Source organism: Crinia signifera, chromosome 6 (genome assembly GCF_055691185.1).
Source record: "Crinia signifera chromosome 6, ASM5569118v1, whole genome shotgun sequence".
NCBI lineage: Eukaryota > Metazoa > Chordata > Amphibia > Anura > Myobatrachidae > Crinia > Crinia signifera.
The window spans coordinates 93,954,388-93,970,358 of NC_139222.1; the positions used below are offsets into that span (position 1 = coordinate 93,954,388).

The 15,971-nt window shown below is 38.5% G+C and overlaps 1 protein-coding gene across 9 annotated transcripts in view; it reads right to left on the bottom strand.

Annotated features, from left to right (window-relative positions):
* The window catches only part of NFATC2 (nuclear factor of activated T cells 2), a 116,941-nt gene that overhangs the window by 57,743 nt on the left and 43,227 nt on the right, over positions 1-15,971 (bottom strand). For 7 of the 9 annotated variants that reach the window (XM_083146494.1, XM_083146496.1, XM_083146497.1 and 4 more), the window contains exons 2-4: positions 13,236-14,262; positions 8,415-8,583; positions 1,280-1,482 (exon numbers count right to left, since the gene is read on the bottom strand). In XM_083146494.1, coding sequence (XP_083002620.1) covers positions 1,280-1,482; positions 8,415-8,583; positions 13,236-14,262 — 1,399 coding nt within the window. The remainder of the gene's footprint in view (positions 1-1,279; positions 1,483-8,414; positions 8,584-13,235; positions 14,263-15,971) is intronic. The other 2 variants (XM_083146495.1, XM_083146490.1) reach the window with 1 other exon arrangement.

Below are 15,971 nucleotides of genomic sequence, written 5' to 3' on the forward strand. Positions count from 1 at the left end.
TGGCAGTTAGAAAATGCAGCCACGTGCTCTAGCTCCCACATATTTCCCCTATTACAAATAGCAAACACTGAAACATATGCAAAGGCAATATGAACTTACAAGGAGCTACAGAGAAGTGCCATGGTTATGCCGTGGTCTATCCAATGAAAAAAAAAATCAAAAACAATACTCTTCATAATCCATGTTAATCCACAAGTCACATGACATGTGTCCTCCATAAACACCAGCGCCATAGGATTATATATAGTGTGGGTTTTTTTTAGCGAGCAAATATTTTTTGGGGAATCCTCTAATTAACCCCACAGAAGAATTAAGAATAGGGAAATGCTAAACAAGAAAAAATAGGTCTTGCAAATGACCTACTACCATATAATTAATTATTATTGGTTTCTTATACAGCGCAACAAATTCCTTTAGAAAATTAAACTTTTGCAGTCCAATTTTTTGTTTTTGCAATTAAAAAAAATTGGTTTAAATGTTTAAATGAATTGTAATATATATATATATATATATATATATATATATATATATATATATATATATATATATATATATATATATATATATATATATATATATATATATATATATATTATATTCAAAAAGGGTCTACATAGAATGTTAAATGATGTTAATGTTCTTATTTTAAAGTGGCTCACCATTGAATCTGCTACTAGTGCTAGGGCTGTTGAGCCTGACTAGACGTTGGACTTGAAAGGGTTAAACGGTCATGCATAAATAGAAACCGGTTTATGCAACAGTTCACATACTAATTTAAAGTTACAATTAAATAAGCTAAACAAATTATATTAGCAATTTGTTAAGTACTATTTTCACAAGAGAAAAAAATAACATTAACTAGGTGGGTTTTTTTTTAATCTAGATTGAGGACAATTAATTATTTTTTAACTGGAATGCGGCCCTTATGTGGTATCTATAACCCTGATTTTATAGTCCACTTTTGCTTCTGTGGGAAAATACATCCACAGCCTGCAGATCACCATGGTTATGAGGTGTATATTGTGGATATTATTGAATAATATAATGTACACCGGAGAAGACTAGCTAGTGAAAAGTTAAACCACTCATGAGTATATATGTTTTATATTATCAGTAAACAAAAAGAAAACCTCTATTAGGGCTGAAGGATCTACAAGAAAACATATACTAAAAACAAAATATAGACATAAAAGTGCATTTTTCTGTCAGGTGTCATGGAAGAAACGAAGTCACTCAATGTTAAACTGTATGATCAGGAAAGTAGTTTCTTTGTGCTTACGTTGCTCTCATATTGCTCTTGGGCTCCAATGGAATCTCAAGGACTTTCGTATTTCCAATGATCTTCTCATAGCTGGTGGTGGTAACCGTTTTCCCTGTAATGCGGTGGACTTGGTAGAAAGCATGTGGTTTAAGGATCCGTTCATCTGCTGTCCCAATAAAGATCTGAAGCCCCAGGGGCTTGTTCTCCATATAGCCATGAAGCTGCAGATAATAAAAAAAACAAACATGTTAGATTTGGGTAATAATAACCCCCTCCATAAGTGATAATGGTAAAACAGCAATAGGGATATGAAGTACAGAAAATATAATTTTCCAAGTGTAATATGATACCTTTCATCAAAGGTAAAAAAAAATAAAAGTCATATTTATTTTATCTAACAAACTTATCCAACAGAAAGGCATTTAGAATTTAAAGGTCAGCTTTTTATAAAAAAAAAAAAAAAGGAACTAGTATGGTGGCACGAAAGGAGAGCCCATAAACAGCACAGCCCAACAAAGTAAACCTAAGCAACCAAAGAAGCTGCATTGTGGGTGATGTCCACCCAGTTGCTGCCCACCAAATACCATTAGGGTACTCAACTCAAACCTTTTAGGGGCACGATATCATCTGTGGATCTACAGTGTTGCAGATTTTCCACATAATTTCTAAGAAAGTAAGTACGCCCCACACTAAATATATTAGGTATAAACACATGCTGTACTTTCTTTTCAATCAAAATAGCTAAATATAAAAACAGCCAATGGTGAAAGGAGTGCATGAGTAGGCTTACTGTACTGTCACATTAATCAAGGACACTCATGAATTACACAGGTTCTGTGGCTGATTACAACCAGGTCAAATGAAGTCTTGAAGTCAGCCAGCCACAGAGCCTGTGTAATTCATGAGTGTCATGGATAAAAAGGGATAGTATGGTAAGCCTAAGAATGAACCTTCTGGTATTCTATACAGAATAAATTGTATACAAAATACAGCATACAAATGTGTACTCCTACATGGTTATTCCAGTCATTCCAAAGAGACTCTCTCTGCCCACCAGATCCCAGGCCACTTGACTTCTCACTCAAGATGTACGTTTTGTTCGTATAAATAAAACAGTTGGCGAGACTAAACTAAATTGCTAGCATGCTCTAATCAGTTTGATGTGTGACAGTTGTAAAGCCGCCCATACACAGTCCGTTTAACGGATCCGTTGTGTACTTATACAGTACACATCGCATCGCATGCCTTGTGCATGCATAGTGCATGCGATGCGATGAACAGCTAGTACAAAAAGTATGTGCAGCACATATTTTTTGTACCGTACTATGTGATGCGCGGGAGCGCGCATCTCATAGTACAGAACGGACGGTCCGGGAACGGACCTTCTTTGGGCACCATAATACCGAAGTATTGTCATGAGATGGAGGTAAACTAAAACTTGATGCTGTGGATTTCTAGAGTAGGTTAGGTGTTTTCCGTAGCCAGTGAAGTTTTAGTTGGTGTGGCTTATGTGAAACTTTTATAAGATTCTAGCTGCTGGGTCAAAGTCTCTTTGATTTGCGAGTCTTCCCATCATGTGTTTTGCCATGTTGTGGCAGGAAAAGAACAGTAGGCCATCAGCACTGCACAATTATTTGATTTTGGGTGCACACACTTTTATTGACCATTTAGTTGGCTGTACTATCCTAACGGGGGCCACGCTATCACCATCACACGTGGGTAGTAAAATCCGAAGGTTGAATTGAATTGGATACCCTCTTTGTGTTGTGCTTGTGTTGTTGTTGCATTTTGTTCTTGTTGTTTGTGGTTCACTGATGGGTTACATTGTTTATGGCTGACTTTTTCTTTGCCACCATACATAAATATGGTACGCTACCTCTCCCTGGTGGTCTTGGTTGCGGCGGGCATCTTACAATGTAAGGCATAATTACATTAGTAGAAGGACACATTTGTATATGTCATGCCTACATTATCACCTTTCTTTTTAAGTTAGTCCAATATGCATCCCAGCCCAGTGGCGTAAGTTCGCTCCAGGTACCTGGAGCCAAGATATATATTGTGCCCGCAGCCCCCTCTCCCACAATCTAAAATATGTCTGTTCTAAAATATACACAGTATGTGTTCAATATATATCTATATCGCTCTCTATATAGGTCTGTATCTATATACATATATACGGTAGATATATAGATAGATAGATAGATAGATATATATATATATATATATATATATAGATAGATAGATAGATAGATAGATAGAGAGAGATAGAGAGAGAGAGATAGAGAGAGAGAGAGAGAGAGAGAGAGAGAGAGAGAGAGAGAGAGAACACAGAACTCAGCCACAGAAGTGATATCGTTGGCTTTACAGATTAACAGATAACAGATTTAAACCTGCAGGGAAGGAGAGGTGCCCCTTGGGAGCAGGAGCCCGGCGGCAGATGACTCCATTGCCTCCCAGAGTTCTGCCTCTGTCCCAGCGATTATATTCATACATCACTTGAAACATATGGTGGTAGATTTCTTATGTCGTTAACTGCAATTTAAGCTTCGCCATGTTCTTTAGGCAGCTCAGGTTACTAGAACATATTTGAATTGAATTTTAATAAAATAACACGATTTTTCAATGAACATTGTACTGGCCCACATTTTGGATATAGGGTGTCCGTGCTCAGTTAGCAGATGTAAACACACAGAAAACAGCCTGCAAAGCTGCTCATTTGATTTTAACACACATTTTGTAAACCCCTTAAACACTTTGATAATATTGTTGCCAATATCAACCTTGTTTGCAGCATTGAGAAGTGGTTCAGCCAGGTGAGCTTTGACACATTAAAAGAACATGCTTCTTATAGAAAGGACACAGAATATTTAGCTTGTGCTATTAGCTAGTGCTGTTTACAAGGTGTGTGTGTGTGTGTGTGTGTGTGTGTGTGTGTGTGTGTGTGTGTGTATGTGTGTATAAGCCCTAATGTAAGCCCTAATGCAGCAAAAGTCATCTGAAAAGCAAACAAATACTGTATGTTAATTCTAAAAATAAGCTAAAAAAAAAATGATTATTATTATTTATGCGAATAAATACAAATAAAATATTTTTATGCATATTGTACATAGATATAGTAAATAGGGAAGGAAGATGTGCATCTGTAAAGTTAAACGCCTGCAGCAATATGTGTAAATACACAAGCAAGCATGTATTAATGTCTCATCAATGTCATGTTCCATAGTAAATAGCCCTAAGCAAATACCAAAGGAGAGAGAGAGAGAGAGAGAGAGAGAGAGAGAGAGAGAGAGAGAGAGAGAGAGAGAGAGAGAGAGAGAGAGAGAGAGAGAGAGAGAGAGAGAGAGATATGAATCAGTGTGGTATATATATATATGGTTTAGAATATTAGAATAAAATTATTTTATATTTATTTGTGTGCAGACTAGAAAGGAAATGTGATTCATACAAACTGTGTAGAAGAATCAGTCAGGGAGGTGCTGTTTCTGAGAGCTAAAGAAAGCCACAGAATTATGTAACATGTCCAGAATCACCTCCTCCTCACCCAACCAGTAGACATGTTACCTGATCATCTGACTATTAATAAGTAAGGATCCCTCTTCCCTTGCCAAATGTGGACTCATTTTCCCCATAACAGTGTTGTCTGGCTACTATTTTATGAAGTTCTGTGTCACCGCTGGGCAGACCAAGCATCAGAGGACCATACACCAGGCAAAGCTTATGGCTAAATCAGGCACAGAAGTCTATGAAATGAGATTTCATGTATTAAATGGACAAGCATGGCAATAAATATCTTTAACTCTGTAATAAAAGTATTGAATCCTGTGCTGGAATAATTTCTTTAAATAAATGCATTTCCTTTACTGCCGACACCTTTCTGTCACTGTATTACAACATATTTTTGTCCCTCTTACAAAACTGGTTTAACATTAAAAGCTGATAAATACACATTGTATTTGTCTACACCACCTGCTCATACCACCTGCCTGGGTCACGATGCATTTGTGTGTACATTAATAACTAACACAACAACAAAAAGGTACAGTACTCGGTTAATAAAAAAATAGCAGTACTTCAACAAGTATCCTCCAAAGGAAAACTACAAGCTTTGAATATTAAAATAAAAGTCCTACAGTGTCTTTACCAGGCATGGTTTGGATTTATAGTAACTGGAACAGTTTTTTTTTAGCTTTGAGAGAAAAAAAAAAAGAAATATCTACCATAATAAAGGCAACACCTGGGAAGGAAATTATTTGCATTAAAAAAAGGTGTGCAGTTCACAATAAAACATCTATAAAGAGTACACAGTTCTAGCTGGAGGGAGACCAAGAAGTTTGAGTCACACTTGCCACACAAGCAAAGAAAAGCCAGACGTAATGTCTGCCTTTTCATCCCCTATTTTTGGATTTAAAGATCCTATTTTGCAGTTAAAAAAAAGTTTTCTTAATCTTTTAGCATGATTGGTCTGATATTATATTATGACTCTGAACAGACATGATCTGGTCTGTCACTGGAAGGATATGGGGTGCACTGGCAGCTATTCTCTATTAGTCTCTGTGAACAAGGGGGTCTTTTATGTACCTTATGAGCGCTGGGTAAACAAAATGCTAAAGTTGTTCAATGATTTTAACCATTGATTACGGAGTGAGAGAGGATTATATTTAAGCATTCAATGGCAGTAATCTTTTGGACATGGCTGCTTAGGTTAAAGTGAGTGAGGACTGCAGAGAAAATGGAATATTTTATATATATATATATGGATTCTATAGATGGCAGTGATAATATCTTCTGTAGACAGCAGCTCACAAACTGGGCAAATTGTCCTATGGAGTTCTTCTTTCAATCAGTGCTGAAGAAAGAAGAACTAAGCGATGTCATGCTGTAGCTGTCAAGATGGCAGATGATTACACAGTGCAAATTTCAAGCTGCAAATTGCCACCAGTTGCCATCAACACAAACAGTGCTTCTGTCCTTTCTCCGTCAAGGTTACTTCCTTCCTCAAGTTTGCAGAACCACCTAAGAGACCGCTGTTTGTGACTACTCAACGAAGAAAGAGGAAATTAATGAACCTTCCGGTGTTGTTATATCTTTTTTTGTACTGGTACTGAAGTCGCTGTATATAAACACACAATCAACACTTGGCCTTGTTCTTTTCGTGTCACGTAAGAATCACCTGAGGCCGGCCAACACTCGATCCCAGGCAAGATTAAGTGCCAGACTGTATAAATTGCCCGGAGTCTTACACTAGAATAGGAAGCACCATACTTTGGAGGAAATTTACTAAGATGTGAGTTCTTTTTCACATGGGGATGTTGCTATAGGCAACCAGTAAGACACTTGTCTTCTAGAAGGTGCTAAATAAAAAAGTAGATTTTGATTGGTTGCCCATGACAACATCCCATGTGAAATAGGACTACCATCTTAGTAAAGTACCCCCCTTATGTCAACCACAAGATAATGGCAAGGATGTGAACAACATACTACACTACAATGGGATGTATCCAAATAGGGCTTGGACAAGAGCGAAAGGAGGAATATAATGGTAATAAAGATCTGTGCTAAGAGTCATGGAATTTGGGATACCGCAATTATCTATGGAGGGAATACAATTACTGTCTATGTGTTGCCTAACATCGCTCTGCTGTCCACACATTGTAGCCAGTTACAGTACTACCGACATTAAAAGTTATCCTGATCTCCTCTGTGGGCGATGTGTCTACCCAGCCGAAATGAATCACCCTCTATGAGTTAGTGAGTAGAAATGTTCCACCAAAATCGAAATAGTCATGTTTCATTGGGCACATTATGAATAAATAAAAGATAATACATTTATAATCCCAGACTGGTGTCTGATGCAGCTCTCAATAATACTATCTAATTATTGATTTGGTTTTGAATTCTGTAATGGAGAACCTATTTTAATCTGACTTTTTTGTAATATATGTTTCTTAGGACCTGTGATTTCAAGCATGTGTGGTAATAAAGGTGTAACAAAGCTTTACTGTAAATAGCAAACATATGAGGCATTGAGACTTGTGCTAAGCCAGCACATTCAGCTTTCTATAAGCTCTGAGGGTGCAAATTGTCCAAGCCTCATTGTAAAGACGGCCTGATCTTACTTGTAGCAGGATTGCAGTGCTGTAAGTACTAATCTACTGCTAATGGGAGAGGAGAACGATAAAGTAAATAAATGAAAACTACCCACAGGATCGGCACCCATGGTGTGTGTGTGTGTGTGTGTGTCAAACTAACCATACAGGCCACTTCATGTGAAGATAGTGTAAGCCAATTACTTTTCCGGACCATAGTCCTTTAAATTCAGCTGCTCTCAAGTCCCTGCCAGATATAAGAAAGTGAATGAATACGTATTAAATATACTTTGACCAGTACTGAAGAGGTTAAAGGCTGATTGTGACGTACAGGATATTGCGTAAGATTGCCATCAGGCCATGCGTCTGGGGACTGTCTTGTAATTATTTGTCAGTACACAGTAATACAGACAGACCATGTCAGAGGTGGTTACAGTTACAGGAAGGAAAGCTTCTAATTTTCAATTTGTCGAGTTGAAAACACCACTTTCAGCTGCAAGCAAAAACACACACGAAAAGAACAGTAACAAAGAATACACAAACTGGTGGATGGGGGAGTCAGCAGCTTGTATGTCTATACAAATAAATATTGCTGTCTAGTCCCAGGCGGACAGCATTGTGCAAATAGTGCCATATCATATCACCTGCCTGCAGTGTAGGGGAGGACCTCTGCAAATGACAATAACACGCTCATTCACCCATACACTCAAACACATTTGTTTGCTCTCTTGGACGTAATAAGCTAGGAGAGAGGCATACGGGCCGGGTGCTAGCTCTTCTGCGCTCCAATATCCGTAACAAGGTCGAATTTTACAGCAGCATTTGGACAGGTTGCATTTAGCATAAGAAAGTAAATGACATATCATCTCGGCCATTTGTGCACTTTGTTCCCAGGAAGGACTGATCCCTTAACAGATAACGACTGACTGTAGATAACTTCAGCCTACACATGAGCAAAATTAGATGTAGGCCATTGCAGAGCCTCATAAAAATCCACATGGGCCTGTTCTTAACTCAAAACAAACATTACCCCACCCATGAACAGACTGCAGATCTCTTGGTCTTACCTGGATCACAGGATGTCCCCCGGTTGTGGCTTTCACTGCTCCGCGGCTTCCTTCAGTCTCGTAATGGGCACGATGGTGAGGTTTAGGCTGCACCTCGATCTGGAGTTCATAGGACCCAACCTGACTTGTCAGTGGCCACTCAAGTGGAGGAAGTGATGTAACAGGGATGCTGTACGGGGAGATTGACAGGATTAAAGCTTCTGGTAATGACAAGCAAAACAGTTCCAGAAATGTGTGTCTTGTTTATATGTAGCGAATGTAATAGTGCCCATCTTCATTAGCACATAATGAGTACTATGTACAGTACGCCTACTATATGCCAACTGCCTAATATGCTGGAGATTTCACAGAAATCAGTGGGGACTACAGTCTGAACTATATTTATCAAACTCCAAATGGGTAAGCTTTTCAGAGTACGGCCCCATAGATTGAGTAAACCCCTTTATGCCTTTGAAGAAATATTCATCGGAGAGGGATCTTACGAAACCTGCACACATGCAGTGTCAGATTCCCAGGAAGAGACTTTTAGAAATTTGAAAGACTCCACTGATACCCTGGAGATAAATAGTACAATAATACTGTACTACAGTACAGTATTAACAAACATGAAGGGTCTCAACCCAAATAAACTATACGCTGGACTAAAAGCAGGTTTGATAAAAGCATTGAGTGGAACTTTAGCTTCAAGCACAGTGTGGTCCGTATTTCAGCACATATAGTGCTAGAAGCACCAAAGCAGAGTGTGACACCCCAGGCAGGGAAGGGGAACTGCACGGGTTTTGAAAGATGCAGGGTGCTAGAATGAACCCTATCTGGTAATATTGTAGCTGAATCTAACAGAGCCACTGATGGCTGTAATTATGCTTCCAATAAATAGTCTGCTTGATCACTAATTACTTAAGAAAGCAGCTTGCATAAAAGCAATAATTAATAAAGATTAAGAATTGACAGTCTACTGTACACAGCGGAGATAAATAAATGCCTTAGTGCCCCAGCAATTCCATTGGCTGTAGCCTTAATGATTGACTGAGTCAACAAAAATGGCTGCCTTTACTACATGGATGTGTGTGGTTCACTTAAAAGCAAATAATTTACGAGTAACAAACTGATTGAGGGGCTTTATGAGTGGATGCCCAATTAGGGGTCACCACTCTCTCTCAGCAACACAGAAGACAAACATACTTTTGTAGCACAGACTATAAAAATAGATTCATGTGACCAATCGGTTTTGCAATCATCTCTCAATTCTGTATCACACTTATAACCAAACCCCAGACAAGCATGAAGTGTGTGTGAAATGTTGCATTTACAAGTCTATGTATACCTGCACACATTATTACATAGAAACGTAGCATTTGATGGCAAATAAGTATTACTTGGCCCATCTACTGTGCCAATAAATATTATTAACTATAGTACTACTATGGGACTCCAAAGGAAGGCAACAATGTTACACTAAGGCTGTGTAATGACAATCACATTCAGCAGCTACTAAGGACAAAGGGGAAATAGTTCAGCCACCTGCTTGACACTAGGATGCACTCTAGATAGAGATACCAGAATGATGCCAGAAATGTTGGGGTTGGCTTTCACTAATGCAGGACGACACCATGCTCACGAATTCTGTTACACTGGAAACTGTACAAGGCTGTCTAGTGTTCACTGAGGGTAAGGAGGTTGCAAGCTGTCTGTTTATAAATAATTGTATGTATTACACAGTGCAAAAGCTGTGGTCTGTCCAAGCAGAAGACTATATCAACTGCAATCTGTTCTATTCAGCAGTGAGTGACTGACAGTTAACTCCATAGATGTTGCAGATTAATTTGTTTCAAATGAAATGAAGTTGCTGGCTTAAGACAACATCTGTGTAGATGGCAATTCTCATTACCGCCTCATATATATTTAGATTGCAAGTTAAATTACCAACATTAGAATTGTACTGCACAGCCATAGATTTTGCTGTGGTAGGAATGCTACATCTCTACATTTGATACATATTGGATGTCTACTGTACATCAACATAGAGAACCTGACTGAAATGTGCTAAAGTATTAAGCTACTTAGATTTAAATATATAAAAAACATGTTTAAAGGATTTTTGTAGTAACTTGGGGGGATTAATTTTTTATCAGGTGTACAAAGTATTGGGTGCTCATCGGAGCAATTCCGTTGTTGCTCTAATCAGGTAACCATTACTGCTGGCGCACCTAAAATTACCAGGTTTTACTGCACTACACACATTTATCCTCACCACTGCTAGAAGAAACGTGTCTCCCGCATCTGAGGGGCACCTCTTCAGAACAACAATTGAATTGATCCGACAGGCACCCATTACTTTGAGTGCTCAATTAAACAATTGAATCGTCCCCTATTCTATGATCTGTACCCACAGCTTTGAACCAGGCTGTACTTATAGCACTTTTCAGAAAGCATTTGATTAGAACTACAATATTACATCCACATTGAAAATGAATCAAAAGCTAGACGTGCACCTTGTTCAATATGTAGTAGATGTACTATACACTAATTAATCACATTATTAGGTGCACGCACATGCTCAATGATGCAAACATTTAAGCAGCCAATAGTATGTTGAACCAAAAAGTAGACAGGTTACAGCTGCAGTATACCAGGCTCAGCTCCTGTCAGCTGAGAACAGGAAACCTGGGACTACACAGTAAGGACAGGCTCACCAAAACTGGACAGAGAAAGATGCTAAAAAATGTCACCCGATCTGATGATCATTCAGTTTGGCCATCAATTCTTTGGGCAATTGAAAAATAATGTGACAGTTTCAATGCACCACAAGGTTCCAGAGATCTGCAGCTGTGTAAATTTCCTGCCATTAAGGTACAGAAATCTCACTTGTTGTTTTTTTTTTTTTTTGCAATTGGCTGATGAAGTGTCAACAGAGCATTGCAGCTTATTGAATCTGTCCTCAGAACTGTAAAGTACTCATAGGCGTGCGCACATAGAGTGTTAGGGGTGCACAGGCACCCCCTAATGCTGTGCCCACCCTTATATACTTTTGCTTTTTAGAACTGGTATTCCATTAAAACAAGTGCCCATCAATCAATTATGTGTGTTTTGCATTGTTAATTGTAATAGACCATTGTCATATCACTACATACCTGCGTCATCCATATATGTTTATGACTGTATTTGCATGTGCTGTTACACAGAGTAATTAGAAGATTAAAACTGAACTAGGCAGAAGATTATGGTGCGGCTGAGATGTTTTATATTGTAGTGAGTGCCAATAGCTGATGGTAGACACATCTGATTGGTGTTGTTAGACACACCCAATGGGCGTGTAAGACACCCCCTAATGAAATGTGCTGCGCACGCCTATGAAAGTACTGTCAGGTGGACTAAATAATGGCACAAATTTAGGCTAACTAGGAAAAAACAAGTATTATGGATTTTTGCTATTTAGAAACGATCATTTCTAGGGCAGCACAGATGGTAATGGTTATCAAAGCACTAAAGGTCTCTGGTTTAGTTCTACCTTCGGTTTCCTTCCACAACCTAAAAATATACTGGTGGATTAATTGGCATCACAACAAAAACAATTAACCCTAACCAGAAAGTGTGTGTACAGGTGGTAAATAACATTGATTCTAAGTTCCACGGATATGTCTGGTGAAATATTCTTTGTAGTTGCTGCGAAATATGTGTGCATTATATAAAAGAACTGATAATAATAACAAAAATCTCAAATACATGTATACATCAGTGATCCACATAACAACGATACACACAGGTACTATATTCCAGGCCTCTTATACTTAAATGCACAGTGTCCATAAGAAACACTGGTAACTGTTAGAACAGTGTTCATATATATTGATAATATATTTGAGAGAAGAATTTGGGGCAATATAAGACCTTTGCTAAAAGCAATGGATTCTGGGGGTTGCTTCGACTTACCTCAAGGTTACAGTACATAGAGATTGTATGGGTTATATTATCCATCTCAGATGCCAGCAGCAAATATATTAAATTAACATTAAAGTTTTAGTTATTTTTCTTGCAACCCAGCTTCTTAGAAGCAAACACCAACCAAATGGTCACCTCATGCACAAGTGTGCATATAATACATTCTCACTGACGAAGAGGAACAGAACATTTGTGCACATGCAATGAAACTTGTTGCACGTGACCCATTTTTTACGGCGTACATGCATGTCTGGAAGTGACCTGGCTACTCTGGGATGATCAAGTATTTAACACACATATTGTTAACACAAAATCTAGTTACTTGGGAAACATCTATAAGCAAATGTCTAAAGTACAAGTTCCTCTCTATGGGTAGTGACTTACATCAGCCTACTAAAACAATATTCAAAAGATGGGGCAGATGTATCAAGCAGCCAATGGAGAAGCTCTACCTATTGTTTTATAGAATGCACTTGAAAAATGCAACCTGAGAGCTGATTAGTTGCTTTTTTGTTGATTTCATTCAGGGCCTGAGTTGGGACAGTCACCTCTAAATACTGCGTAAGTTGCATTTTATTCTATATACCAAACACTTTTATTTCTTGTATAAAACAAAAGTATGAAGCATAACAACCATAAACCTGACTCACTCAGTTAATACTTGGCTGAATTACCTGTATAGATTGCATATTTATGTCTGGTTTTAACAACTTAATATTTGCACCACATGCAACAAAACACACAACACACCACATGTGTCAAGTATCCCGGTGTAGGCCATTGTTCTTCTAGCTTTTAAAACATAACATTTGTCCATATGTAACCTACAAAAACATAACATGTTTATTCACAGATGGAGAAAAAAAATGAGTCAGACTATACCTGTAGTAGGGCATTGCAGGCACCAGCTGCTTTGGCCAAGTAGGTGGCATAAGTAGGACGGATCCTGCATCTGAATTCTTCCTCTGCTCATGCTCGTAAGACCCAAGATATTCTGGAGGCTGATAAACATGGCATTGCATGCTCTTAAGTGAAGGCTGGGAGTCAGAAATATCTTCATTGTTTCTCCACATTTTTGTAGGTATACCACATGAATGATCGTTATCAAGGTTCAGGTCATCCATAAGATGTGTAGATGCAGAATGTTGATTGTAATTCACAGACTGGTTATCTTCCCGTAGAGGAACACGAGGTGATTGCTGGGGAGAAGGGGTTCTTGATTGTCGTGGAGAAACACTGGTTTGATGGCTATTGTAGAGCTCAGAGCAAGGGTAACTTCTTTTTGAGCCTGGGGATGAGGACCGTGAGTTGGGTCGAGGAGATGGAGAACGTTGTCCCAGGCAGGTGTCCTCTGTGATGCTTGCTCGTGGTGACATTATTGGAGAAGCTCTAGGAGAATAATGAGTATGGATGTTTTGAAACTGTGGACACAGGTCATCATTAGGACCATTATTTGGTGAAACGCAAGGTGATGTGTAAGGAGAGAAATTAGTCTCTGAAACATAACTCGTTGATGACCCACTACTAGCAGGGCTCAAGCAAAGTGGTTCTCTGTAGCCATCATAACCATAGACTTGTAAGGAAAACCTTGGACTGGTAGCAGCCAAGTTTGGCTGATGATCTACCAAAGTATCTGAATCTCTGGTGCGGTATAAACCAGCTGAATGACTCAGTTCATGAGATGGAGTGATCTCAATCCTTGGACTCAAAGCTGGAGCCCCAGCAGCCTTTTGAGGGTCTAATTGATATTTTGACCCTACACTATTGTTCTGTTCATATCTGCCCATGGGATCTGTGGAAGACCTACGATAAGCCAGAGGACTGTATGGCTTGAGACCATATTCGGAGACATCATGTGAATACGCAACTCCAGAAGGTGGGCTGATGATTTTATGAGGAGTCGGTTCTTCTGGAAAAAGAAGGGTCTTTTTAAAACTAATTAATATGTAATAACAATCATGGAAAAATTAAGTTATCAGTTAGTTAAAAAAGTATAATATATTAAGGATATTAATCAAATCCAAACTAAAATATATGATTAAAAAGGAAGGTTTCACTTCCCCTCAGTTTTGTGAGGCAAGCGTAATACATTCTTCCTGACCCAAAAAAAGCCATGGGGCCTCTAACCAGAGATCCAGAGCCTTACATTTTAATTTCTGAAAAAGGTCTCACAGTACAGTGCAATGCTTCAGCATTCTAGATACTTTGTTGTGACTAACAATTATCTGTGGAGATCCCAATGGTGAAACCACCACTGGGAAATGGGAAAGATACAAAATATAATATTTCCTCTAAGATTGTGATGGTACCATCTAAAAAATGTATACAATTTTGATTGGACAGAACAGTAACACTGTGGTTAGCATTACTGAGTAACAGTAAGAAGATCACAGCTTTTATTCCAACCAGAATCCCAGGTGTGTTAGGTTTGTATATCCTTCATGGGTTTACTTAGGGTTCCTCCAGGTGCCCTAGTTTTCCCCCCACAATCTCAAAGCATACTGGTATGTATTGTATTTGTGTGCATGTGGTAGTGAATATTGAGGGGTATTCAATTCTCATCATAGTGATGTAGTTAATTTCCAAACTATTCAATCTATTGCATTACACCTGGCATGTAACCTGGGAGATAAAGTTGGGGGATAACTATAATTGTATGTATTATACTGAGGACAACTCTGTAATGCATGGTATAGTGTGCAAGTCACTTTACCTATACACAACATGAATCATCTAATGTTACAGAAACAATAAAAATGGAAACCCAAACAAAAGAAAATGTGTATATTGCAGACATACTTTTTCATCTCTATTCTCTTCCTGTTCTTGTTGTAACTATCAATTCTTTCCAGTTTAATCCTTTAGTAAATGTCTCGGGGGCTGCCAAATACATTTTTTCTGAATACCCAATTATTCCCTAGCAGCCCTGTGTAATGTCACCTGAGTTCACTCCCAAATGTGCAGTATCCTAAGGCTCAGAGCTCTGTACCAATATTCACCTAGAATATAATCATACACACACCTTCATTCTCTACAAAAGCAATAGATTTAACAATCGGTCATGAAAACATTTTTGGAAATATATTATAACTTATTCTGCTTAATCAGAAATATGTTAACTTCTTTAGTTATTGGCGATAGAATACTGGAGGCAGGCAACATCGTCTATTTCTTTGCCAGTCACCTGGTATGAACTTACACCCCTGTAGGGCACATAACCCAAATCTGGTACAATTCGTGATGTAGAGCATCCCTACCCTAACCCTAGTACCCTTTTCAAAACATTAATCCGAGTTCACTAAAAACCATAACCCTACCCTCTTCATATCCCCTACATTTAATAGCTTAACCTAAACTGCTAAACCAACCCTAATACCTTATCCCAAATACCATAAACCAGGGGTTCTAAACCTTGCACTAGAACCCACATCAGACAAAAGTTAAAATGTTAACTTTATACCTGCTGCTGTATAGGCTTTAGAGGTTGCAGATTGAGGAATGGGGAGGCATACAGTAACATGAGGAAGCAGTGGGTGACAATATTGGCAATAGGAGACATGGGAATGGTAGAGGGTGATGGAGGCATAGGTGTTGACAGGGAGAGGGAGAAGATGACAA